At 50.6% G+C, this 24,371-nt stretch overlaps 1 protein-coding gene across 1 annotated transcript in view; it reads left to right on the top strand.

Moving 5' to 3' along the window:
• Positions 1-24,371, top strand: part of SYMPK (symplekin scaffold protein) — a gene marked incomplete at its 5' end in the record, with an annotated part of 31,868 nt that overhangs the window by 3,889 nt on the left and 3,608 nt on the right. Inside the window, 16 exons of the mRNA XM_079724439.1 lie at positions 397-646; positions 2,564-2,734; positions 3,954-4,193; positions 7,821-7,975; positions 10,111-10,261; positions 11,686-11,890; positions 12,756-12,906; positions 13,862-14,097; positions 15,168-15,249; positions 15,449-15,562; positions 16,592-16,739; positions 17,745-17,905; positions 19,429-19,537; positions 19,869-19,969; positions 20,607-20,697; positions 21,821-21,922. Coding sequence (XP_079580565.1) covers positions 397-646; positions 2,564-2,734; positions 3,954-4,193; positions 7,821-7,975; positions 10,111-10,261; positions 11,686-11,890; positions 12,756-12,906; positions 13,862-14,097; positions 15,168-15,249; positions 15,449-15,562; positions 16,592-16,739; positions 17,745-17,905; positions 19,429-19,537; positions 19,869-19,969; positions 20,607-20,697; positions 21,821-21,922 — 2,467 coding nt within the window. The remainder of the gene's footprint in view (positions 1-396; positions 647-2,563; positions 2,735-3,953; positions 4,194-7,820; positions 7,976-10,110; positions 10,262-11,685; positions 11,891-12,755; positions 12,907-13,861; positions 14,098-15,167; positions 15,250-15,448; positions 15,563-16,591; positions 16,740-17,744; positions 17,906-19,428; positions 19,538-19,868; positions 19,970-20,606; positions 20,698-21,820; positions 21,923-24,371) is intronic.

Here is a 24,371-nt window from a genome sequence, read left to right as displayed (position 1 = left end):
ACCTCCTTTGTGACCAGGATGGGCCAGCCAGGTCCACACTGTGGTGTGATGTACATTAACATTAATGAAAGGAATGAATCCATTTAATCTCTGCCATCACCTTGTGAGGTTGGCACTGTTGTTCCTCTGGCTTCCTTAAGATCTGAGTCTTCATCACTCTGGGTTGTCACTATCTGTGAACCTCGTGAGGGCAGGACTAGACCTGGCTTGGTCACCACTGGGTCCTGTCCCCAGCATCACCTAGCATGGGGCCAGAGACAGAGTTGTAACTCAGTGAACATTTCCCCAATGAATGTATTCATCATCATTTATGGATCTCTGGGAGTTGGTGGAGTTGGTGATTGATGTCTTTTCCCCATCTGTCTGTCCGTCCATCCCTCCCTGGCCCACTTGCAGTGGATGGTGAAGACACGGGTGATCAGCGAGCTCCAGGAAGCCTGCTGGGATATGGTGTCTGCCATGGCTGGGGACATCATCCTGCTGTTGGACTCTGACAATGACGGCATCCGTACCCACGCCATCAAGTTTGTGGAGGGCCTCATTGTCACCCTGTCGCCCCGCATGGCTGACTCAGAGGTGCCCCGACGCCAGGAGCACGACATCAGCCTGGACCGCATCCCTCGTGACCATCCCTATATCCAATACAGTGAGTGCCACCTATCAGCTGGTGCCATTTGTCAGTCACTGCACTGGCTCCCTTCCTCCTCCTCCTCCCCCTCCCCCCTTTTTTCTTGGTTTTTCATTTGTGGAGTCAGTTTAAAACAGTGCTTAAGAGCCCTGATGCTAGGTTCAAATCTCAGTGTTACCACTTACTCATGTGAGCTTGGGCAAGTTACTCCTCTCTGAACTTTATTTTCTTTTTGTAAAATGGAGGTGACAGTAGTACCCCTTTCACAGGTTTGTTGGGAGGTTCCATGAAGACGTGAGCACTTAGTAGTAAATACTAGCTAGTTTTACAGTTTTTCTAATTGCAAATTATAGAAGTAGTAGATGCACATTACTGAAATGTCAAGCAATAAATATAGAGGGGTATAAAGGGAAAATACCCCCTCCCCCAGTCCTGCTTACCAGAGATGAATACTGCTAAGAGTATTGTTTTCTTTCAGACCTTTTCTATGCAAAGATATTTATATGTATATATTCATAGTTTCTGTGTCTGTTGGCCCTGTTTTTACAGGAAACAGGGCCATGCTTTATACTTTCAACTGAGAGGCATTAGAGTAGTGGCTTGTGTTTGAATCTCTGCTCTACCATTGAGCAACTGACCTATTCTCTCTGATCCTGTATCTTCATTGGTAAATTGGGGGTCGTTATTATGGCATCTACTTTAGGGTGTAGGTATGAGCATTTGGTGAGTTAACATGGCTGGCATAGTAAGCATTCCACAAATATTAGCTCTTCTTATATGTTGTTTGACAACCTTTTTTTTTTAAATTAATTAATTTGTTATTTTTGGCTGCGTTGGGTCTTCATTGCTGCGTGCGGGCTTTCTCTAGTTGCGTCGAGTTGGGGCTACTCTTCGTTGTGGTGTGCGGGCTTCTCATTGTGGCAGCTTCCCTTGTTGCAGAGCACGGGCTCTAGGTGCACAGGCTTCAGTAGTTGTGGCACGCGGGCTCAGTAGTTGTGGCTCGCGGACTGCAGAGCACAGGCTCAGTAGTTGTGGTGCACGGGCTTACTTGCTCCACGACATGTGGGGTCTTCCCAGACCAGGGCTCGAACCCGTGTCCCCTGCATTGGCAGGCGGATTCTTAACCACTGTGCCACCAGGGAAGTCCCTTGACAACCTTTTGAACTCAACAAAATTATCTTGTTACATCTTTTCCTAACAATATTATGTTCAGATGCTACAAAATATTCCACAGTATGGTTACATCACATTCTATTTTTTTTTTTTTTTTTTTTGCGGTACGCGGGCCCCTCACCGTCGTGGCCTCCCCCATTGTGGAGCACAGGCTCCGGACGCGCAGGCCCAGCGGCCATGGCCCACGGGCCCAGCCACTCCGTGGCACGCGGGATCCTCCCGGACCGGGGCACGAACCCGCGTCCCCTGCATCGGCAGGCGGACCCCCAACCACTGTGCCACCAGGGAAGCCCCACATTCTATTTTTTATTCACTATTTCAGATAATGTGGCATCCAGTATGTTTGTGTAAGAAATGTCAAGATATCTTTCACAGTTGTTAAGAGTTAACTTTTGGTGACTAGATCAAGGAGCGTGGTGATAAAAAGAACTTTGAGTTCTTTGTCTGTGTGTGTATAGAAATATACATATTCAAAGTTTTACATCGGTGTAGTTCAGACAGTGAGTTTCCTTATAGTTGGATATTTTAAATTATTTCTACTTTTTCACTGTTGCAAGCCCATGCTTTGAGCATCAGCTCTAAATTCTTATACTCATTAATAGTCTTATAGTCAGACTCATCAGCCACTAAATTTTCTCTGTTTTTTCAGCCATTCACAGCCATCCATGTATGAGGATCTTTCTCCTTTTGGTCTCAAAGGCTGCTCTCTGGAGGCCAGGGAGAAAGGGCCCTACTAACTGGTTGTCTTCTCTCCCTCATTAGATGTGCTGTGGGAAGAAGGCAAGGCAGCCTTAGAGCAGTTGCTCAAGTTCATGGTGCACCCCGCTATCTCCTCCATCAACCTGACCACAGCCCTGGGCTCCCTCGCCAATATTGCCCGCCAGAGGCCCATGTTCATGTCTGAGGTGATTCAGGCCTATGAAACCCTGCACGGTAAGTTGGTCCCCTCCTTCTCCCCTTGCCCTGTCCACAGACCAGTCTCCTCTTTTCTGAGGAAATGTGAGCTAGGTAGTGGGCCCATAAGGGATTCATCATCAGTCTAGTAGGTTGTGGACACAGGGAAGGATTCTCTAGGTTAGACATGTATATTTTGGTGGTTGTATGTGACAGAAACTTGGTTCAAAGCTGATTTTCATATTGAGGTATGTGTGGGTGAAATGACCTGGTTGGTGTCTGTGAAGTACTTTAAAATACTCCAGCTCTTCCCTTCTCTCCCCCAAAAAGCAGGGAGGATCGATGTGCCAAGATCGGCAAAATATTGATGGGTACATGGTGATTCATTATACTGTTTTCTCTACTTTTGTGCATGTGTGAAAACTGAAAAGTCTGGGGTTGAGGCATGAGTGTGTGCAGATCATGAATCCCTCTCCGTCTCCTGGCTCTTGTGTGTCTCTTTCCTTGGGGTAGCAAAGATGGCCCCCAGTTGTTACAGGCTTCCATTCCATCTTCTTGGCAACCCCATGGGAAAGAGACTGTCTCTTCCCAATCATTCCAGCAAAGGTCCAAGGGCTCATTGTTTCTGATTGGCCAAGAAGATATTGTGAGCCTATCTCTGAACCAGTCACAATGGCCAAGAGATTGCAGTGTTCTTACTGGCCCTGAGTATCTTGCCCACTTGGACTGAGAATGGAGCCCAGGTGTTTCCCTCAAAGGAAAATGGGAGTGTTGTTGGCTGAGGAAGTGGGAAGGGTTGCCGGGCAGGAAAGATTGCAGGCATCCTCTTTCTCTCTGGAACAGGGGAGGCTTACTTGTCAAGGTGATTGTTAGGCATTAGAAAGTCATTCTGGTGTCAGGGACCAACGATGAACTGTTGTGGCAGTTCGGTTGGGACATTCTGGAGGTGATTATAGCCTTCCCCAGAGCAAGCATGTTGGAATTTCCAGACCATAGATGGAGGGAGATGAGACTATGTTTAATGAAAGGGAGGGTGAGTTTTCTCGTTGTTTTAAGGTTGACTAATACTGAAGGAGACCTCTCAAGGGTTTTGAGTATCAGCTTGTACAGGGGGAAGGCCATACATTAGATCTGAGAGCGAAGGAACTTTTCTAGGAGATGTCTGCCACCACTGCCCAAGCTGGGGCTTGGGAAGTGAGGGTGGCAGGGCCCCATGAGCTCTGTCCACAGCGCAAAGTTCTTGCTACTTTCCTCACAGCCAACCTGCCCCCAACGCTGGCCAAATCTCAGGTGAGCAGCGTGCGTAAGAACCTCAAGTTGCACCTGTTGAGTGTGCTGAAGCACCCAGCCTCCTTGGAGTTCCAGGCTCAGATCACCACCCTGCTGGTAGACCTGGGCACACCTCAGGCTGAGATCGCCCGCAACATGCCCAGCAGCAAGGATGCCCGCAAGCGGCCCCGAGATGACTCAGATTCCACGCTCAAGAAGATGAAGCTTGGTGAGCTGAGGAGCTGAGTCAGGCCTGGCAGGAGGTGTTGGCGGGGACTGACCACATTTGAAATGTCTAATTATTTACAGGAAACTGTAAGCTAAATTTACATTATAAATTATGTTGTATAAATATGATGACATATAGTAAGTGATATCAAAGTAAAATTACTGAAGAATATAATACACTTACAAGTAATTATGAGTTACTTAAGTTATACAGGAAGGAATAAAATGAAAATAGTCTCTCTTTCATCCCTCACCCCAAAAGTAACCACTCCACGAGTATTAACACTTAGATTTTCTTTCAGAAATGCCTTATATGTGTAGAGTTCTCCTTTCCTGTGTTTCATTTATTTTATTTATTTATTTATTTTTTGGGGGGTATGCGGGCCTCTCACTGTTGTGGCCTCTCCCGTTGCGGAGCACAGGCTCCGGACTCGCAGGCTCAGTGGCCATGGCTCACGGGCCTAGCTTCTCCGCGGCATGTGGGATCTTCCCGGATCGGGGCACGAACCCGTGTCCCCTGCATCGCCAGGCGGACTCTCAACCACTGCGCCACCAGGGAAGCCCCTGTGTTTCATTTATAAATCGAGTCTCTTTTGGAAGTAAATTTTTTTTTTGGCTGTGCCACATGGCACGTAGGATCTTCGTTCCGAAACCAGGGATCGAACCCACACGCCCTGCAGTGGAATTGCGGAGTCTTAACCACTGGACCACCAGGGGAGTCCCTGAAGTAATTTTTTAATGGTTGTATTATTTATCAATAGTGTTGACCATGGCAACCTTCCTTACTGTAAAAAAAAAAAATTTTTTTTAAGTGCTCGTTTGTTTCTAGAACATTTATGAAAGAATCGAGTTTTGGATTTCCCTGGCAGTCCAGTGGTTGAGACTCCGCGCTTCCACTGCAGGGGGTGTAGGTGCGATCCCTGTTCAGGGAATTGGGATCCCATGGTGCAACCAAAAAACAAAAGAATCAAGTTTTGTTTTCGTGGTTTTTTTTTTCACTTTGAAAAATAACTTATTTTGATATAAGGAGTGAGGTAAGGATCTATTTTTCTCCCCCTAATTAAGCACACAAAGCAGAGCGTTCTGTACCTTACTTGTTTAGGAATTATCTTGGAGTTTTTTCTCTATGTGCACATGGAGATTTGCTGCATCCTTGTAATGGTGGCATAATAGTCTATAGGGTACATGGACCACTTTAACCAGTCCCCCTGTTGGTGGACATTTCATTTGTGTCTATTTTTATAAAGTATGAAGATGGCTGTAGTGCACAGTCTTGCATGCGTGTCAAGTCATGAGACAAGTTCCCAGTAGTGGGATTGATGGGACAGAGAGCTTATACATTTATTTTTGGCCAACCAATTTTATTTTTCTATTACTTTAAACTTTTCATTTTTAAATAATTTCGAACTTGCAGATAAGTTACAGGAATAATACCAAACACTCCTGTGTACCCTTCACAAGATGGGGATCACACATTCCATTTAGTTGTCACATCCCTTGAGTCTCTCAAATCATTTCCTGGGCCGCCTTCTGTTTCATGACCTTGACGTTGTGAAGAGTCCAGGGCAGCTGTTTGGTAGAATGTCCCTCCTCTTGGGTTTGTCTGCTCTTGCCTCCTGATAGGATTCAGGTTCTGCACTTTTGGCAAGAACACTGCAGAAGGGATGCCCCGACCTCCTCTGTGTGTTGTGAGGAGGCACATGATGTCAGTTTGTCTCATCATTGGTGATGGGAATTTGATCTCTTGGTCAAAGTGATGACTGCCGGGTTTCTCTAGTGTAAAGTACCCTTTTTCCCTTTGTAACTAATAAGCTGAGAAGAGATACTTAAAACTATGTAAAATACTAGTTCTGCTTCAAACTTTGTGTGGTTTTGGCATCCATTAATGATTGTTGCCTGCATCTATTATTACTGTAATGGTTATAAAAAGGTTTCTTTCTACATTTATTACTTGGCATTTTGCTGTAAGGAAGAGCTTTCTTTTCTTCTCCCTAGTTTATTATTAGTGTGGACTTCTGGATTCTTATTTATTCTCTGGGTTATAATCCATTATTGTTGTTATTCATTTTGTTACTCAGATTGCCTTATATTTAGTAGCAGGAGCCTTTGAGCTGGCTCCTGTGTCCCTTTAATGTGTCCTGTAAGTTTTTTTGAGCATTTCTTATTTTCTGGCATAACAAGGTGTTCTAGACTCATCGTGTACTTTCCTTACCCCAGCCTTCAATCAGCCATTTCTCTAAGGAGCCCTGGTTTCTTTCCTTTTCTTTCTTTCTTTTTTTTTTTTTTTTCTGATTTCTTTTAAGTAGGGAATAGTTTCAGAAACCAAGATCTGAGCCATGGATGTGTCCATTACTGCTGGGTGCATTTAAATTCTTTTTTTTTTTTGGCCGTACTGTGAGGCATGCGGGATCCCAGTTGCCCGACCAGGGATCGAACCCATGTCCCCTGCAGTGGAAGCTCAGATTCCTAACCACTGGCCTGCCAGGGAAGTCCCTAAATTCTTGAGAGCAGTTTTCAAAAAAATCGCACCAGCGTATACAACCCCAGCAGTGTGCGAGTGCCAGTTGCCCCATTCTTACCAGCCCTGGACATTTGTTAACTCTCTAGGTATAAATGGTATCCTAGGTCTCAGCTTGCTTTTTTGCATGTGTTGGAGTCAGGCTGCATGTTGTTTTACATTTATTAGCTACTTGGATTTCTGTGAAGTGCCTGTTCTATTGTGTTGGTCAGCCTTTTTTAACTGAATTGTATGTGCCCTTGGTTAATGCAGGGTATCAACTCTTTGTTACATGAGTTACAAACTTGAAGAGACTGCATAACATTTCATCATATTTTGCCTTAATCTACTTAAATCATTACTCTATTGAACATTCCAGCTTTTCCACTCTTATAAATACAGCTTCAAGGAACGTGTTTGCACACAAAGCCTTTTCTCTAAGGTTCACGTTAGTTTTTTCCCTTGAGCTAGAACCGCTGTGCTTGTAGTCACCCAGCCTGTTATTGATAGAAGTTGTGTGCCATCTCTGTACAGTCAGTGTTGCAGTGAATTCTCTGTACATCTTACCTTATCTATATCTGTAAGTTTTTAGGGTAGATATTTAAAAGTGGAATTGCTGTGTTGAAGAGGTGTGCACATTTAAAATATTGACCTACTATCAAACTGCCCTTCCAAAAGGCGATACCAGTTTACATTTCCACAGTTCACACCCCTATTAACAACTGTCACTACTAACCTTTTTGTTTTTTGTCAATCATATAGGCAAATTCGCTGTCTTATTAGGATGTTTTTACATTTTTCTGATTCCTGGTGAGGTTGAGCACTGTTTCAAACGTAGGTGTTTTTAAACAATAAAGCTCTGTGAACTTATTACTTAACCTTTTTGTCTTTTGGAGCTTACTGTGATCAGCCAGGCTGGTATGGCTTATTCCCATTTCCCAGATGAAGAGAACTGAGGCCTAGGGAGAGGCAGGTAGTTCCCCAGGGTCATATGGCACAAAGGTCTTCATCTGCTGCACTGCTCCTATTTGCTGAGGCTGCCTGGGGGCAGGGACCACTGGGGGTGCCTGGGAGGAGGGGAGGGCTGCTGCCCTCTCTAGAGCCATCACCTTGTCTCCTTCTCTATCCCAGAGCCCAACCTGGGGGAAGACGACGAGGACAAGGACTTGGAGCCAGGCCCCTCAGCGACCTCGAAGGCCTCTGCCCAGATCTCAGGCCAGTCAGACACAGATATCACAGCCGAGTTCCTACAGCCTCTGCTGACACCTGACAATGTGGCCAATCTGGTGAGGATGGGTGGGGGCCATTTCCCACCAGGCAGGGAGGAAGGGTGTCTAGTCTTTTCTCTGCCCCTCCGCTCCACACTGCCCTCCTTTTCCAGATGACATCAGACCTGAAACACTTTTCTGTTTTCAGTATTGGGAGGGTGCGGTCCAGTGGGCCTTCCTCACTTTGGATGGACCTCTTCTTGCATGATCTTTACTCCTTCAGGAGGTTACTTGTCACTGCCCCCCCCAATCCCCCTTTGGGTTTTCTGAGTCTCCATCTAGACCCACGCACTCGCACTCTCTCTCCTCTCCTTTGCAGGGAGGGTCTGTTAACTGGAGAGTGAACCCCATGACTTGTTTGCTAAGTGGTGTAGGATTGGCATCGGTGAGGTGGGATGACCAGTGTTTTCTTTGGATTTTCAAAGATGACCTGCTTCACAGTGAAAGAACCAGTGGTTTGAGTTGATGAGGGGAGCTGGAGCGGTGGGGTGTCTCACATCAGTCCTCCGGCTGTAGCAGCACCGAGACCTTTCTGTTGAGTGCTCATGGAGAATAAATACCTCTTCCCATGCTCAACAGCAGTCACCATCAGCTTTCCCTTCTCTCTGCCTAGAGCCTCCAAGGGGCTTAGTTGTTGGGTGATTGGAGTGGCGAGAAGTTTTCTTTCCAGCTCAGATCTCTTTGGTGAGCTCCGGGCCTGGATATGCGGCCACCTCCTGCATCTTTCTCTCCTTGGGTGTTTCCCAGGCACCTCAGACTTAACATTTCAAAACTAAACTTGTGAAATTTCTCCCCTGACTCTTCTACAGGCCCGTGGCCCCTCCTGTGTTCTTGGCACACATGCCTCTCGTCCCCACGCCAGAAACTTGGGAGTTAAACTCTTTGCCTCCCCCTCAGCCCGAGTCTTTCCCCTCTTCTCCATTCCCCATGGCCCATGCCCTGTCCAGGCCCCGCCCTTTTCACACAGAGAACTACCTGCTTGTTCCCTGGCTCTGCCTTCCACTCTCCCTGTGGCAGGCAGAGGCATCTTTGTAAAGTACAAGTCATGATGCTCCCCTGCTCAGATCCCTGCCAGGGCTCTTTGTTTCCTTCCAGATAAAACTTAAATTCCACTTGCCTTAGACCCTGTCTGATTTGGCTTCCATTAACTTGTTGTACCTTATCTATCCCTGTCACACTCCGGGAAATTGTCTTTTTCAAATTATCAGCATGAAGTTCATAAGATTCTTTTATTTTTATAATACCTGCTGTCTCTGTAGTAATGTGCCACCTTTTTGTTCCTAATACTGTGTCCTTCCTCTTTTTTTGTTAATTCTTGCTGTAGATTTGGTTGGTTTCAGTCATTTCAAAGGACTGGCTGTTAAGTTTTGTTGATAATCTTTTGTAACCTTTTCTGTTTTATTTCTGCTGTCTTTATTTCTTTCATGTTACTTTCTGTGAATGTTTTTCCCCAAGGTTAAATGCTTGGCTTATTAATTTTCAGTTTTCTTTTCCAGTGTAAGCATTTAAGGATCTGATTTTCCATCTAAGTACCATTGTAGCTGCATCTTACACATTTTGATTTGTAGTTATTTCATTATCTTTCTGTTCTATTATTATTTAAGAGCATGCATTTAAACTTCCAAGCCTGTAGGGAGTTTGAGATTATCTTTTGTTACTAATTCCTGACAGACATGGATGTGCTCTATTAGGATACTGATTTTTATTTTTTTTAAGTCAATTTCTGGTTCATATTATACTGTGTCACTGAACCTCCTTGCACTCACTGGGCAGGGTACCAGCTCTGCTGCCTCTTAGCCTTCCTATACTTGGAATATATTACCCCACAACCCCTCGCTTGCAAGACTTCACTCTGTGTCAGTCTGATTCTGGCCCTTCTCTCAGTTCTCAGCCTATGTGCCACTGCCCCGGGGAGCCAAAGCCATCCCTGGCACCCTTTACTGTGTCCCGTGGCACCCTTTACTTCTTCTCTCTTGCACCACACTGCACCAGTACTCGTTTTCTCTCTGACTTGTACAAGAATCTGCGCTCCATGAGAGCAGGCCCAGGTCTGTCCTAGTCACTGCCATTTCGCCAGCATTGGCCTGGGTGTGGAACGAATGTTTGTTGAGTCAATAAGTAAGGGAAGGTTCCTTTTCCTGGGCATCTCGCAGGTCCTCATCAGCATGGTGTACCTGCCCGAGGCCATGCCCGCCTCCTTCCAAGCCATCTACACCCCAGTGGAGTCAGCAGGCACTGAAGCCCAGATCAAGCACCTGGCTCGGCTCATGGCCACACAGATGACGGCCGCAGGACTGGGGCCAGGTGAGTGTCATACGGAGCTGCCAGGGCCAGGAGTTGGCACTGTGGCCACTGGGTTCTCCTAAGTGGAAGAGCACCTCTTTGTAGTGCTGCAAATGGAAAATCATGCGATCTTAGGTGTAAATAGTTACAGGTCCCATAGATACAGTGACCACTCAATAGTTTTAGGCCCTGGGCTTTGAAATCCAGCAGACCTGGGTTTCAGGTCTGAGTTGAACTAGACTACCTCAGCCACTTAATAGCTGTGTGTCTTTGGTCACGTTACTTACCCTCGCTGAGCCCCAGGTGATTTCCCATTCTAACAGTACTATTGAGGTATAAATTATGTACAGTGAAACACACAGCTCTTAAGTATACACTTTAGTGAATTTTCACAAAGTGAACACACCAGTGTAGCCACCACCCAGATGGAGAAGGACTGTTACCAGCACTCGGGAAAATTCTTTCTTGCTCCTTTCCAGTCAACACTCAAAGCATCCCCTGTCCAGAGGCAACCACTGTTCTGACTTCTGTCTCCACAGATTAGTTTTTTCTAGTTTTGAACTTCTTATAAATGGAATCATAGAGTCTGGCTTATTTTGCTCAGCATAAGGTTTTGTTTTGTTTATAAATTTATTTATTTATTTATGGCTGTGTTGCGTCTTCGTTGCTGTGCGGTGGCTTCTCTTTGTTACAGAGCACGGGCTCTAGGCGCACGGGCTTCAGTAGTTGTGGCATGCAGGCTTCAGTAGTTGTGGCTTGCGGGCTCTAGAGCGCAGGCTCAATAGTTGTGGCGCACGGGCTTAGTTGCGCCGCGGCATGTAGGATCTTCCCGGATGAGGGATCGAACCCGTGTCCCCTGCATTGGCAGGCGGATTCTTAACCACTGTGCCACCAGGGAAGTCCCATCAGCATAAGTTTTTGAGGTTCATCCATGTTGCTGTGTGAACCAAGAGTTTATTTTTTATTGCTCAGTAGTCTTCATTATGTGAATAGGCCACCGTTTGTTTATCCACACTCCTCTGTTGATGGACCTGTGGATTGTTTATAGTTTTTGGCCACTGTGAATAAAGCTGCTGCGAACATTTGTGTACAGGTGTTTTGATGTCCATGTGCCCGCATTTATCTTGAGTTTATACCAAGGAGTGGAATTGTCGAGTCGTGAGTTTGGGTACGTTCAGTGCTATTCGAAACTGCTCACCAGCTTTCCAAAGTGGCAATACCATTCACTACTCCCACCGGCAGTGAGGGGACATTTCTAGTTTGAGTCTCCGTTGTTGTATGGCAAAATGGGGATGAAAAAGTTACCTGCTCCAGAAAGGCATTTTGCAGATTTAAATGAGTTTTGTGTGTACAAGGCTTAGAGTAGAGCCTGTCTCACAGGAGGTCCTTGGGTGGGAGCGGGTGGGTCTGACATGCCAAGAGCCCGTTTGCTGCCTCCCCCTCAGGCGTGGAGCAGACCAAACAGTGCAAGGAGGAGCCCAAGGAGGAGAAGGTGGCGAAGCCAGAGAGTGTCCTGATCAAGCGGCGCCTGTCAGCTCAGGGTCAGGCCATCTCGGTAGTGGGCTCCCTGAGCTCCATGTCCACCCTGGAGGAGGAAGTGCCCCAGGCCAAGAGGAGGCCAGAGCCCATCATCCCCGTCACGCAACCCCGGTGAGTCCCCTTGCAGGTGCTGGTGCAGGACTAGAGGCCTGGTTCTTGGTGTGTGTGTGACAGACAAAGACAGATAAACAGAGATCGATCTGGATGAGGGTCTGTCTGATTCCAGAGTCAATGCCCTAACCACTAAGGCTTAGCTGTTGTTTTCTTTTAGAAAAAACACCCCTTACTTATATCTAAAATTGGGATGGGATGATAGTATCTCTCTCTAAGGATGAGGGAGAATTAAACGAGTTCACAATGATGGTTGGATGATTAAATCAGATAAGTCTTGGGGTGGACAGTGATCATGATGTAAAAAGCACTTAGCATGATTCCTAGCACGTAGGAAGTGCTACTGGTTCTTGCCATCATCGTCCTCATCATTACCTGCCTTAAAGACCACAGAATCCAGCCAGTCCCTGCCCTGTCCCCAGCCGAGGCTTGCTAACAAGGCCCTGCCTGATCTGCTGCCCCTCCAAGCTCTCCATTCCCCTTCCTCCCTCCTCCAGTCACACCAGCCTCTTGGTATTTCTTGAACAGCCAAGCACGTTCCCACTTGAAGGCCTTTGCACCTCCTGTTCCCTCTGCCTGGAAAGCTCATCCTCCACATATTTGTGGATCTTATTCCCTCGTTTCATTCAGATCTCCAATCACAGGTTGCTTGCTCCTTATAGAGACCTTCCCTGAGATGCTGTTTACAAAACCAAAATAGCATCCTCTTCCTTCCCATTACCCTGCACGCTGCCGTGCCTCAGAGTCACAGGGGAGTTGGAGAGACAGTGAGGGGGGTGTCTCTGTGTGTATGGCCTGGGGTGGGCCTGGGCTCCAGAAAGGATGTTCCGAGTCACTATGTCCCTGTCCCTACTCTCCCATGTAGGCTGGCAGGCGCCGGCGGGCGCAAGAAAATCTTCCGTCTGAGTGATGTGCTGAAGCCCCTGACCGACGCCCAGGTTGAGGCCATGAAGCTGGGCGCTGTGAAGCGAATCCTGCGGGCTGAGAAGGCCGTGGCCTGCAGCGGGGCAGCCCAGGTGTGCCTCTGTACCCCCCAGCCCATCCTTCCAGTCCCTCTCGCCAGGAGCCTACCTCACATCCCAGCAGAGAGACAGGCCCTGGGGTCAACCTCCATGGCTCCAGATGCCAGCTCTGCCGTTCACTGGCCACTTCTCCAAGCCTTACTCTGTTATCCCATAAAACGAAGAGATAGCAGCTCCACACAAGTGACAAGGAGGAAGAAATGTGTGGACATGCATGCACTCTCACTCAGCACAGGGCGGCTGCAAGGAAGAGCCCTGCGAGTGCGGGCTGCCATGATGCTCTTTCTTCCGTGTGGTTGACAGTATTCTTCTTCGTTAGCTTCAGAAACACTTACACACCTGCTTTAAATCCTGATTCTGCCACTTCCTGGGATTGTAACCTCAGTCAAGCGACTTTTTCCCTATTTTTTTGACGTTTATTTTTAATTAACCAAATAGTATATGAACATATTCTCTCTGTTAAAAAAATATTTCCAGGCCACAGAGGGCCTGTAAGTCTCCTTTGACCCGCACTGCATGCCATCCCCTCCACAGAGGCGACCAGTGTACAAATGAAGGGAGTCCTTCAAGATCTTTTTCTGTGTACCTAAGTATGTAGATATTACTCCTAGAGATTTAGATATTTATATTTTAGATACATTTTAGATATTTAGATATATTTTAGATATGTGTAATTTCATATATTTACAATTTAGACATTACTCCTAGAAATTTTAGCGATTACTTCTAGTTTTATTCCGTGATGATTAATTTTTTTCTCCCTTTTCATTTTTTTTCTTCCATACAAATGAGACCTACTGAGAATAAGGTTCTTCAGCTTTCCTTCCTCACTTAACATTGGGTCTGCGCTGGGGGTCCCTGAGGCTGGGTGGGAGTAGTTGCAGGGCACCATCGTGGGGTGCCTGGGATTGCCCACCCCCGCGCCAACACAGACCCTTGCTCGCGTCAGGTGCGCATAAAGATCCTGGCCAGCCTGGTGACTCAGTTCGACTCGGGCCTGAAGGCCGAGGTCCTGTCCTTCATCCTGGAAGACGTGCGGGCCCGCCTGGACCTGGCCTTTGCCTGGCTCTACCAGGAGTACAACGCCTACCTAGCAGCTGGTGCCACGGGCACCCTGGACAAGTACGAGGACTGCCTCATCCGCCTGCTCTCCGGCCTTCAGGAGAAGCCAGACCAGAAGGATGGGTGAGGGGGATGGCCCTGCACCTTCCTGTCCCCAAGAGTCCCCCCACCTGTGTCCTGCCTTTTCTTTCTAGTTTCTGACCACCCCTGTCTTCATCGGCACCCGAGTCAGTCCTCCACGCGCCCATCCCAAGTCCCCCTTCTCTTCCCACTCTCCCCACGCGCAGACAATGTCACCTCACTGTAGGCTCTGGGTCACGTGCCCTGGGCTTGTTTCCCAGCTCTGCTGCTTGCTCTCTGACCTGTGTCACTCACTTCTGGGCCTCCGTTTTCTCATATAATATAGAATAAATAACAGTGCCTGCTTCAGAGTCTTGTTCTGGAGGTTGACTTCTCGCCATCCCCATCTCTTGCCTGAATCAGTTCTGTGGCTTCCTCCTTGTCCTTGACCTCCAGGTTATCCATTCTCCACACAGCAGCGCAGGTGACATTTTATAATGTAAATAACCGTCTTGTTATTCCCCACTAAAAACCTTCAGTTGTCCTCGAGATAAAATGCAACTTTCTTACTATGTTTTATGAGACCTTGTGTAATCCGATCCCTACCAACTTCTTTAGCCTCCTTTCTTACCTCTCTGCTTTTCCCTGCCCCCAAACTTTAACCGCACTGGCCTTCAGTCTTCTGTTCCTCAAACATGATGAGTTCAGGGCCTGGCACTTACTGTTCTCTCTACCTGGAATGCTGTCCCCCTACTCCTTGCATGGCTGGCTCTTTCTCATCTGCCAGCATTGACTAAAGTATCATCTCAAAGCAGCCTTTCGTGGTCACCACGTCTAAAATAGCAATACCCTTTTTCAGCCCCCATCATTCTGTCCCATTGCTGTATTAAACAAGCTAGAAATCCCCATTTGACAAAGGGGAGAAACTGAGTTTCAGAGAGGCAGTCTCTGCCCAAGACACCCACCTGGCAGCGTTTGAACCCTGCTCTCTTGCCTCCAAAGCTTGTACCCAGGGGGTTGAGCGAGCTCTCTGTGAGGAGGGGGCCCTGCCAGCTGTGAGCTGCGATCAGCAGGATGGGGAAACCAGGGGGCCCCTTCTCTGCAGCCGTTCACTGTCCCTCCCTCTCTGGAAGGATCTTCACCAAGGTTGTCCTGGAGGCGCCGCTGATCACTGAGAGTGCCCTGGAGGTGATTCGCAAGTACTGTGAGGATGAGGTGAGGACGGGCGGCACGTCTCCCTGCGTCCCCAACACTGTGGTGCGGGCAGGAGCTCTGCTTGTTGCAGCCTGTGGCGGGGGGTTCTGTGAGGGACCAGTAGCTTTTGTCTAGGACCAGATCCGACTGAAGCAAGGGAGACACCCCAAAGGCACACTGCGGGTGCCTTCAGCTCTGGTTCCCTTCCTTCCTGCTGCAGAGTCGCACCTACCTGGGCATGTCCACTCTTCGAGACCTGATCTTCAAGCGCCCGTCCCGCCAGTTCCAGTACCTGCATGTCCTGCTAGACCTCAGCTCCCATGAGAAGGACAAGGTGATCCCCCGTTGCCCTTTGCTGGGTTACACTCAGTCCTTCCTCTGTGCCAAGTAACCGGCCCAGTCTCCACATTCCCTTGAAAGTTTCTGGGCCTAATGTCCTTCTTGCAACAATTTTTTGTGGTGGTGGTTGTTTTTCCGTTTACGATGGCACGAGGCTGCTTAGAACATACACACATATACACTCACCACCTCCCAGGAAAGGCAGTCCCATTTTCGCTCTTATTCCACCCGTGTTGGTGCGCCCCTCTTAAGGCCTGGTGGTGTGCTGGGACCTGGGGGAGCGCTGACCAGGAGGGGAGCCATTGTAGCCCACAGTGTGTTCAGTGCCAGGAGTGGAGTAAGGTGTGTGGTGGTGGAACCCTGGAGGCTGAGGAAGGGAGGTGGTCTAAGGAAGGCTTCTGGAGGAGGGGTCGTGTGAGCCAAGACCTGAAATATGAGTAGACGGGTGTGCCCTGGACGGAGGGAACAGCGTGTGTGCATGTGTGTGATTGAGAGTGCCCTCGGTCCACCCTGCTCCAGCCTCCTGCCAGCTCCTTTCTGATGTCTTGTGTCCATTCATTCAGCAGACCCTCACTGCACACCCTGGCTCAGCGCTGTGGTGCTTCTGGGGACAAATCACTGCCCCAGACCAGGCCCTGTCCTCATGTCTCCCAGCAGGGAATGTCTGAGTGAAACAGGATACAGCCAGTGACAGGCATGCCAGGCAGTGGGAACCTTTTGTGCCAGGTCTCAAAGCCAGGGAGAACACTGTTACTTTTGAGGAACTGAGGAAAACTCCTTCTGGTTGGAGTATAGCAAGCAAGGCGAGAATGATAAGAGATGGGGCTGGGCAGGTAGATGGTGAGGTGGTGCGGGGCCCTGAGGTGGGCCAGGAAACCTCTCTCCCAAGCCGGTGACGAGTCTTGGGCACAGGTAACTCAGCCCAGCTGGGCCTCTCTCAGACTTCGGCTTGTTTTCACACTGGTGCTGCCAAGCGCAGAACAACTGTCTTCCCCTCCACCATCTTCCCCCACTCTCTCCTCAGGTGCGTTCCCAGGCCTTGCTATTCATCAAGCGCATGTACGAGAAGGAACAGCTACGAGAGTATGTGGAGAAGTTTGCCCTCAACTACCTACAGCTCTTGGTCCACCCCAACCCGCCATCTGTGCTCTTTGGAGCCGACAAGGACACAGGTTTGGTGCAGGCTCTTCAGGGGTGTATTGAGCACCCGCTGTGTCTCAGGCTTTGGGCTGGGTCTTGGGGACAGAGCTGGATCTAAGCTGAGCCCTGCCCAGCCTGCTAGAGAGGACAGCCAGACAGTAATAACCAGAACGAGCAGGCCTCAGGTGGCGAAACTAGGAGTCTGTGGAAGCCCAGAGGGAGCGCCTGACCCAGCGTGAGGGGTCGGGGAGAGCATCCTGAAGGAGGAGACAGCTGGGCTGAAAGCCGAGGACAGGGAGAGCTAGACACTGATGGGGCTCCAGGAAAGGCCAGGCAGGATCATCGCAGGCCAGTTTCCTCAGCAAAGCTCTGGGTCCTCCAGAATTGCAGACAGGGAGACCCGGGCCCCAGGGGAAGGGACCATTAAATTGGAAGGTTCAGGCTGTGGCAGGAAGCACAGGGCCTTCGAGGAGCACAGGAGCCCTTGTGCAGCCTGGGTGCCAGGAAGGCTTCCCAGGAGACGTACTGGCTATGTGAGACCCGGAGGAGGAGGTACAGAAAGAGGAGTTGGCCAGCAGTGTTCTAGGCATCAGAGCAGCACGTGCAGAGGCTCCACAGTGGGGGCCCTGGGGGACTGTCAAAAGTAGGGTGTAACCAGAGCACACAACCCCAGAGGCAAGGCCACCCTGAACAGGATCTGGCAGGTAGAGCAAGGTGAGGAGCTGGGGGTTTATCCTGAGGGCATAGGACAGTCGTGGGAGCACTGAGCAGGGGAGGGACAGGGTCAGAACTTGGAAAGATCTCTCTCACCGCCTTGTGGAGTGGTGGTCAGAGGAGGCCAGATGGGAATTGAGTGCAGAGACTTCTGAAAGGGGAGCAGTCCTGGTTCCACCCCATTTCCCAGATGATTGGCTTCCTGCCCAAACAGTTTGCTTCCCAGGCCCAGCTCCCTTATGTGCCTGTCCCCCAAGAAGAGCCAGATGCTGGGGGTGGGAGGGGAGTGGGGCCGCCCTGATCTTCACCCCCTGCCCTATTAGAGGTGGCAGCGCCCTGGACTGAGGAGACAGTAAAGCAGTGTTTGTACCTCTACCTGGCCCTCCTGCCTCAGAACCACAAGCTGATCCACGAGCTGGCAGCCGTGTATACTGAGGCCATCGCTGACATCAAGAGGACAGTGCTGAGGGTCATCGAACAGCCGGTGAGGCCCCTGAGCCCACCAGGCTCTGCCCACCCATGGGTGGGGCTCAATCCCCAGCTCCAGCCCTTCCCCTGGTATATTCTCCTTGTGTGTGCTAAGCACTAAGGGTTGTCACCCCAGGCTGAGCAGCTGTGTCACTTGCGGGTGGTCCACACTTCCATCTGCTCCTGAGAAGACAGCAGGGTAGCCCCGCAGTTAAGAGCCTAGAGTTGGATCGACCTAGGTTCACATTCCGCCTCTCACTTTCTCACTGCATAAACTTGCACCCTTCAGTTAAAATGGGGAAGATAATTCAGTCCCCGAAGCTTGTTGGAGGGATTCCGTGACCTCATGCGTGTAAACATCTGTGTCGCTGTTACCATTTATGAGCTGTCCTTCCCCTGCCTTGCTGACGGGAATCTTTAGTTGTCACCTCCTAAGTCCCCCCTGCTCCTCTCTGGAACCCCAGGGTCACCCACAAGAGAAGCATCTCAGTTACAGACTGGCCCCTAAGATTCAGAATGTCTACCGTTCCGATTTGTAGCTGGGCTTGAAACTACTTTTTCATATCTCTGTCCCTGACATTTTATTACTGAGAATTTCCAACATAAACAAAACGAGAAAGTGTGGTACATTAATTCCCACATACCCACCCCCCAGATTCAACAGTGTCTTTACCTGTAATGTGGGGGTAATAGGCTCGGTGTGAGGAAGAAGCAGACTCTTCTCCCCATTCTCAATGTGAGCCCACCAGACTCTGAGCTCTTCGAGGGCAAAGACTGGCAGTTCCACTTGGAATTGTAAAGATTTATGGGGCAGAGGAAGGCATGAACCCTTGAAGCCTGGCCCTCCGCTCCCTGTGTTTGGCATCTGTGGTGGGTTGGGGGGAAGCCTGCAGAAGCAGCAGCAGGTCGAGCCCTGATCTGAGCACGCAGCCAAGCCAGGGCCCTGGCAGTCACAGAGGTGGGTGGGCAGGGGTGCCTACAGAAGCCAGAGAAGTCTTCACCGAGGAATTGAAGGACAGGTTGGGCACTAAAGCTCAGGTTGAGTCAGAGATGGCAGAGAGAAGGCACGGTCTGCCTAGAAGGGCAGCATGGGTGAAGGCTCGGGAGCTGCAGGAAGCCTGTGCCTGTGCGAGATTGGGTGGAAGAGACGGAGATGCTTCTGCCCAGCCCTGCCCCCGCTTCCCCCCACTTCTGTGAACCCTGTCACCAATACTTTTTTCCCGTTTTATTGAGATATAATTGACATATAACATCTTAGTTTAAGGTATATAACAGTGATTTGATATATGTATATATGGTGAAATGATTATTACAATAAGTTTGATTTACATCCATCACCTCACAGAATTAACGATTTTTTTCTAATGAGAACTTTTAAGATATACTCTCTCTCTCACCACGTCTTACTCCCGAGTCCCAGCCTCCACCCTGCCCCCGACACCTGGGCCTCCCCGAGCTCTCACCCTGGGCCCCTCATCGTCCTCACATCGCCTAGCCCCTTCCCTGGGCCTTCCCTGTCATCCCTCTCTCTACATCTAGATCCGAGGAATGGGCATGAACTCGCCCGAGCTGCTCCTGCTGGTGGAAAACTGTCCCAAGGGGGCAGAGACACTGGTCACACGTTGTCTGCACAGCCTCACGGACAAAGGTGCCCCCTGGGACCCTACCTTTCATCCTTTTCTCCCATTGCCCAGGTCTTCCCCACTTCCCCTTCCCCGGACCTGGGGATCAGAGCTGCTGGGTCCCCAGATGCTTGGCCCTCTTGTGAGTCTCCCCATCCTTGGGCCTCAGTTTCTCCATGTGGAAGAGTGTATTGCTAAATGCACTTGAGGAAGCAAGGGGCCAAGGACTTCTGCTCTGAAATGGAGTTGCCCCTCCCTGCCCCTCCCACACACCCACCACCATTTCTCCTCCTCCTCGGAGCTCACCTTCACCCCACCGCCCCCAACACCTGTGCCTCCTGCTGCTTCTACCTGCAGTCCCACCCTCCCCAGAGCTGGTGAAGCGGGTCCGGGATCTTTACCACAAGCGACTGCCCGACGTCCGCTTCCTCATCCCTGTGCTCAATGGGCTGGAAAAGGTATGGAGCTGGATGCCTCGATGCCCCCACTGACGAGGACGTGGCAGGGCAGGGGCGGGGAGGAGGTAGGCACCCAGGTGCCCATGTCACATGCTTGTAAACACATTCTGGGGCTTGTCTGGGTCAATCTCAACTTCGCAAGCCACTCCCTTCTCTGAGCCTCAGTTTCTTCCTCTGTCAAGTGAGTGTCACAGTGATCCACCCCCCCTACCCTCCTCGCCCCCCACCCCCATACATAAGATTGTCCTGAGGCCTAAATGTAGCCACAGAAGCAGCACTCTTCCTAGCATAGGAAGCACCTGCCCTTGAGGATGTGCATCCCCTGCCCATGCTCAGTCTTGTTCCTAACAGGCTGTGGGACGTTGGGTGAGCCTCCATCTCCTCCACTTGCAGGAGGAATCACTGAGCTGGCCCAGGGGGCTCAGATGGGGGTTGATGAGGCTGGGGCTGAGTCGGGCCCAGTGAGTTGGGAAAGCTCAGCCTTAAGGGACCAGAGGAGGTGAGAGGAGGAAAGCACTGAAGGGGCTTGGTGAGGCCAGAGCTTGCCCCCCACCTCCCCAGGGTGAGCAGTGGGGAGGCTTGTTTGGAGGGGGTGGGTGGGTGTATCTGACCTGCCTCCCCTGCCTTGCCCTTGTAGAAGGAAGTGATCCAGGCCCTGCCAAAGCTCATCAAACTCAACCCCATAGTGGTGAAGGAGGTCTTCAACCGCCTGCTGGGCACCCAGCACGGTAGGTGATGTGCTCTCCTCCCCACCAGCGGCCAGCTCAGCCCTGGCCCTCATATCCCACCCCCCGTGGCACCCTGTGCCCCAGCACCCCCAGGAGACCCCACCTCAGGCGGCAGGAGGAAGGGGTCCCGGAGGTGAGATGTGGAATGCTGGGGGAGGGATGCCATCTTTAGAGAGGAAGGGGTAGGGGCTCATCTTGCTCTCGGGGGCTACCGTCCAGACTTGGGACATCTCAACATCTATCCCAAAGCTCCCAGGTCACCCTCCTGTGATACATGGATGATGGTTTCAATCCACAGTGGGGACAAAATTGTGGAATTGAGGTCTGACTCTCTATAAGCGTCTTCCCTTCTAGGACCCAACTACTCTTCCCCAAACATGGGCTCCACTCCTGCCCTTCCTTAGCTCTTGCCTGAACCCCTCCAGCTGTGGGTGAGGGGTCTTTGTTTGACCTGGTCAAAAAGAAAGAAAACTTCCAACCTAGAAAGACCACCAAGTGGCATAGGGTAGATTCCTCACCCCTCACCCCAGTGGCTGGAGCTAATGAGGGTGGAGGGAGGCTGTTCCACATGTAATCTGGTGATTTAAAACATACACACAAGAGTGACTGGGACCCTCAAAACCCCACCAGAAGACTGCCATCTCCCCCAGCCTCCTCCGCTGTGGCATTCAGTTCAAGAACTGTTTGCAAGTCTGTTGCCTGCCCCAGCCTTTCCTGTCCAGCGAACTCCCCTCAGTATCTGTGCTGTGCTGGGCACCTGGGATGAGCTCGTCCTAGCTCTGCCCTCATGGGTGCCCAGCCTGGGGCAAGTGTGGGGGAGAGCAGCCGAATCACACTAGATGTTGCCCTAACGAGGGTAGGAGCCCAGTGCTGGGGAGGAGGAGAGCACAATGAAGGCCTCTGATGATGCCTCCGGTTGTGAAGGATGGCTTTCCAGCTGCTGTCTCAGGCCCCTCCTTTTGCGTTCTCAGTCTCCTTCTTCCACTACTTTAGCCCTTTGTACCCCTAATCCCAGAGGGTGCCTGTCTTCATTCGCCGCTCCCCCCAATTTGGGGGACTTGGACCTGTTTCTTAGGCCTCCATACTGTCTCCTCCACCTCCCCGCCACTCCCACCTGCTGCAGGTGAAGGGAACTCAGCCTTGTCCCCCCTGAACCCTGGAGAGCTTCTCATCGCATTACACAACATCGACTCCTCGAAGTGTGACATGAAGTCCATCATCAAAGGTGAGGCGTTCCCCCCAAACCCCCTTGAGTGGTCTGGCCACTTCGGACCTGGGGAAGAACCCAGTCGCCCACGTGCCCCTGCTGGAATCTGCCAAGTCGGAGATTATGCCACCTGCAGCCCCATCTCAGAGCTCCGGACACCCACCCTCGTTCCTTTCCCTCCCTCCCCCCTTCTGTCCTTCCTTTCTCCCTCTCCCCACCTAAGGAACTGATGCACCCACTGTGCACTGACACACAGTAGTCCTCAGGATGGGTGGGGAGCCCCTCCCTCCCAGCACCAGCCTGAGAAACTAAGCAGAGCCCTTGGCCAAGCTGGGCAGATGCACAGCCGGCAGAGCAGACAGAGTGCACCAGGGCAGTTGTTGGACCAGGAGTCTAGTCTGGTCTCCAGTTGAGACCGGAGAGTGTGCCTCCAGGGCAGGGGAGTTGGTGGCAACCTGGTGGGCTCACCACAGTTAGCAGTTTCATAATAGCTGCTGTCACTGTTTACCTAGCACTTACTCTGAGCCAGGCTTTCCTCAGCACCTTACAGGCCTGCCTGCCAATCCACACCACTCTTTACCTGGTAAGTATGCTGACTTCCGTTTTGTAGACGAAACGGAAGTTCCAGAGAGGTTAAGTAACTTGCTCAGGGCCACATAGAAGCTAAGTGGTATAGTGCAAAAAAAACAGAATCTGAAGTTGGGTGGATCTGAGTTGGAAACCCGGTCCTGCTGGTTCCTCCTGCACATGGCATCCTGGGTCCCAGGGCTGCCTCCTGTGGGACAATCTCTCTCCCTCAGCTCTCCCCAGTGCTCCCTTCCACTTCCTCCCTGAAAGAGGTTCCTGGTCCAGAAGCCATGCTTTCGCCCAGAGGTGGAAGCGCTTACTGTCCCCTGCTCTTCTCGGAAGACAACTGTCCTTTGCTTCCTCCTCTCTCCTTTAAAAGCGGGGAGGGGTTTTTCCCTCCTTGCCACTTAGTTTCATGTCTAGCCTTAAGTAGCTTCTTCAGTGACTTATTTCCTAGTCTTCCTCAGTGAATTCTCTCAAACTTTTAGGTCAAGAGAGGAGCTTATGAAAATTTTAAACACGTTACAACGGAGAAGGAACTAAGGCCTCTAGTGGAAGCAGTAAAGTGAAAAGTGTCTCAAAGCTGAGACTCCAGGAGTAGTCTTTTTACATGCCCTGGCCCCTTAGATGGTCTCTGGAAAGTTACGAGCCCATTCCCAAGGACGGTGCCCTCACATGATTTTGTGTACAATTTGAGGGGTTCGGATTATGCTAGTATGGCCTGATTCTGGAACTGCAGAGCTGACCCTGGCTGGGTCTGGTGGTTTGGGGGAGGGGGCCTGGTCAAGAGGTGCGGTCAGGTGGTAACCGTGTAGGCCCCGCCCACCCCGCCACCTCACTAAAGCCCATTCATGGACCCAGATTTAGTCTCTGATCTTATACATGGGAACCAAGGCCCAGAGAGAAAAAGGGTTTTAGCACAGGTCACACACGAAGCCAGCGACCAGGCCCTGGAGATGTCAGCAAGTCCTGGCCTTTAGAACCCCACGTGTTTCTTCCTACAAACCCAGGCCCACACGGAGCCTCTATATTGGTGAGCTCTTGGCAACCCTTCACCTGGTCACCCTACCGGCTGTTCATCCCCAGCATGCAGTCCAGTCAGTTCCCAGAGCACGCTTCTCTGCCCAGGCACCAGTGCTTTTCTCAGTTGCACTAGTAACCCTACTTGACTGTAAGCTCCAGATCCAAAGTCCAGTACAAAGTCTAGTCCTGTTCTGGGCCCCAGTGGAATCCCCAGTGCCTAGCAGTATAAGCAGTCATTCCTGGCATTCACTCTCCCCTTAAACCACCCTTTTTCTCTGGTGAGTTTTTCTACAACTGGACCTGTCCAGTGGACTGGTTCAGTGATTAAGAAAACTCACTGAGCACCTCTGCTCAGTCCTTTGCTGGGCAGTGCTGAGGATACAACAGGGATGGGGACAGTCCTGGCCTTGCCCTGCTGGGGCTCACAGGCCATCCCCAGAGTAACAGTCTAAAATGAACAGGACTGGGACGGGGCCCAGAGCGGCCACTGACTCTCCCTTGTATGGGATGTTACGGGGGGCTTCCTGGAGGAGGGGACACCTGAGCTGAGGCCACAGAAGGATGAATAGGGGTGAGGTAACAGGAGAGAAGATGATCCCAGAGAAAGGAAGAACGTTTGCAGAGGCCAAGAGAGATGCTAGCGTGGCCTGGTTCTGGAACTGCAGAGCGCACCCTGGCTGGATCTGGCGGTTTGGGGGAGGGGGCTTGGTCAAGAGATGAGGTCAGGCTATAACCGTGTAGGCCCTGCCCACACAGGGTCTCTCATAGGCCACAATTCACGTTTGGACTTGCTCACTTAAGGGCCTGTGGGAGGTACAGGGTCAGGTTGAGCTTTTGAAAGACCCCTCAGGCTGCTGTATGGAGGGTGGATTAGAGG

This window comes from Hyperoodon ampullatus (assembly GCF_949752795.1).
Source record: "Hyperoodon ampullatus genome assembly, chromosome: 18".
Taxonomy (NCBI): Eukaryota; Metazoa; Chordata; class Mammalia; order Artiodactyla; family Ziphiidae; genus Hyperoodon; species Hyperoodon ampullatus.
The sequence above is the reverse complement of the archived record's forward strand: the minus strand, read 5'-3'. Positions and strand labels throughout refer to the sequence as shown.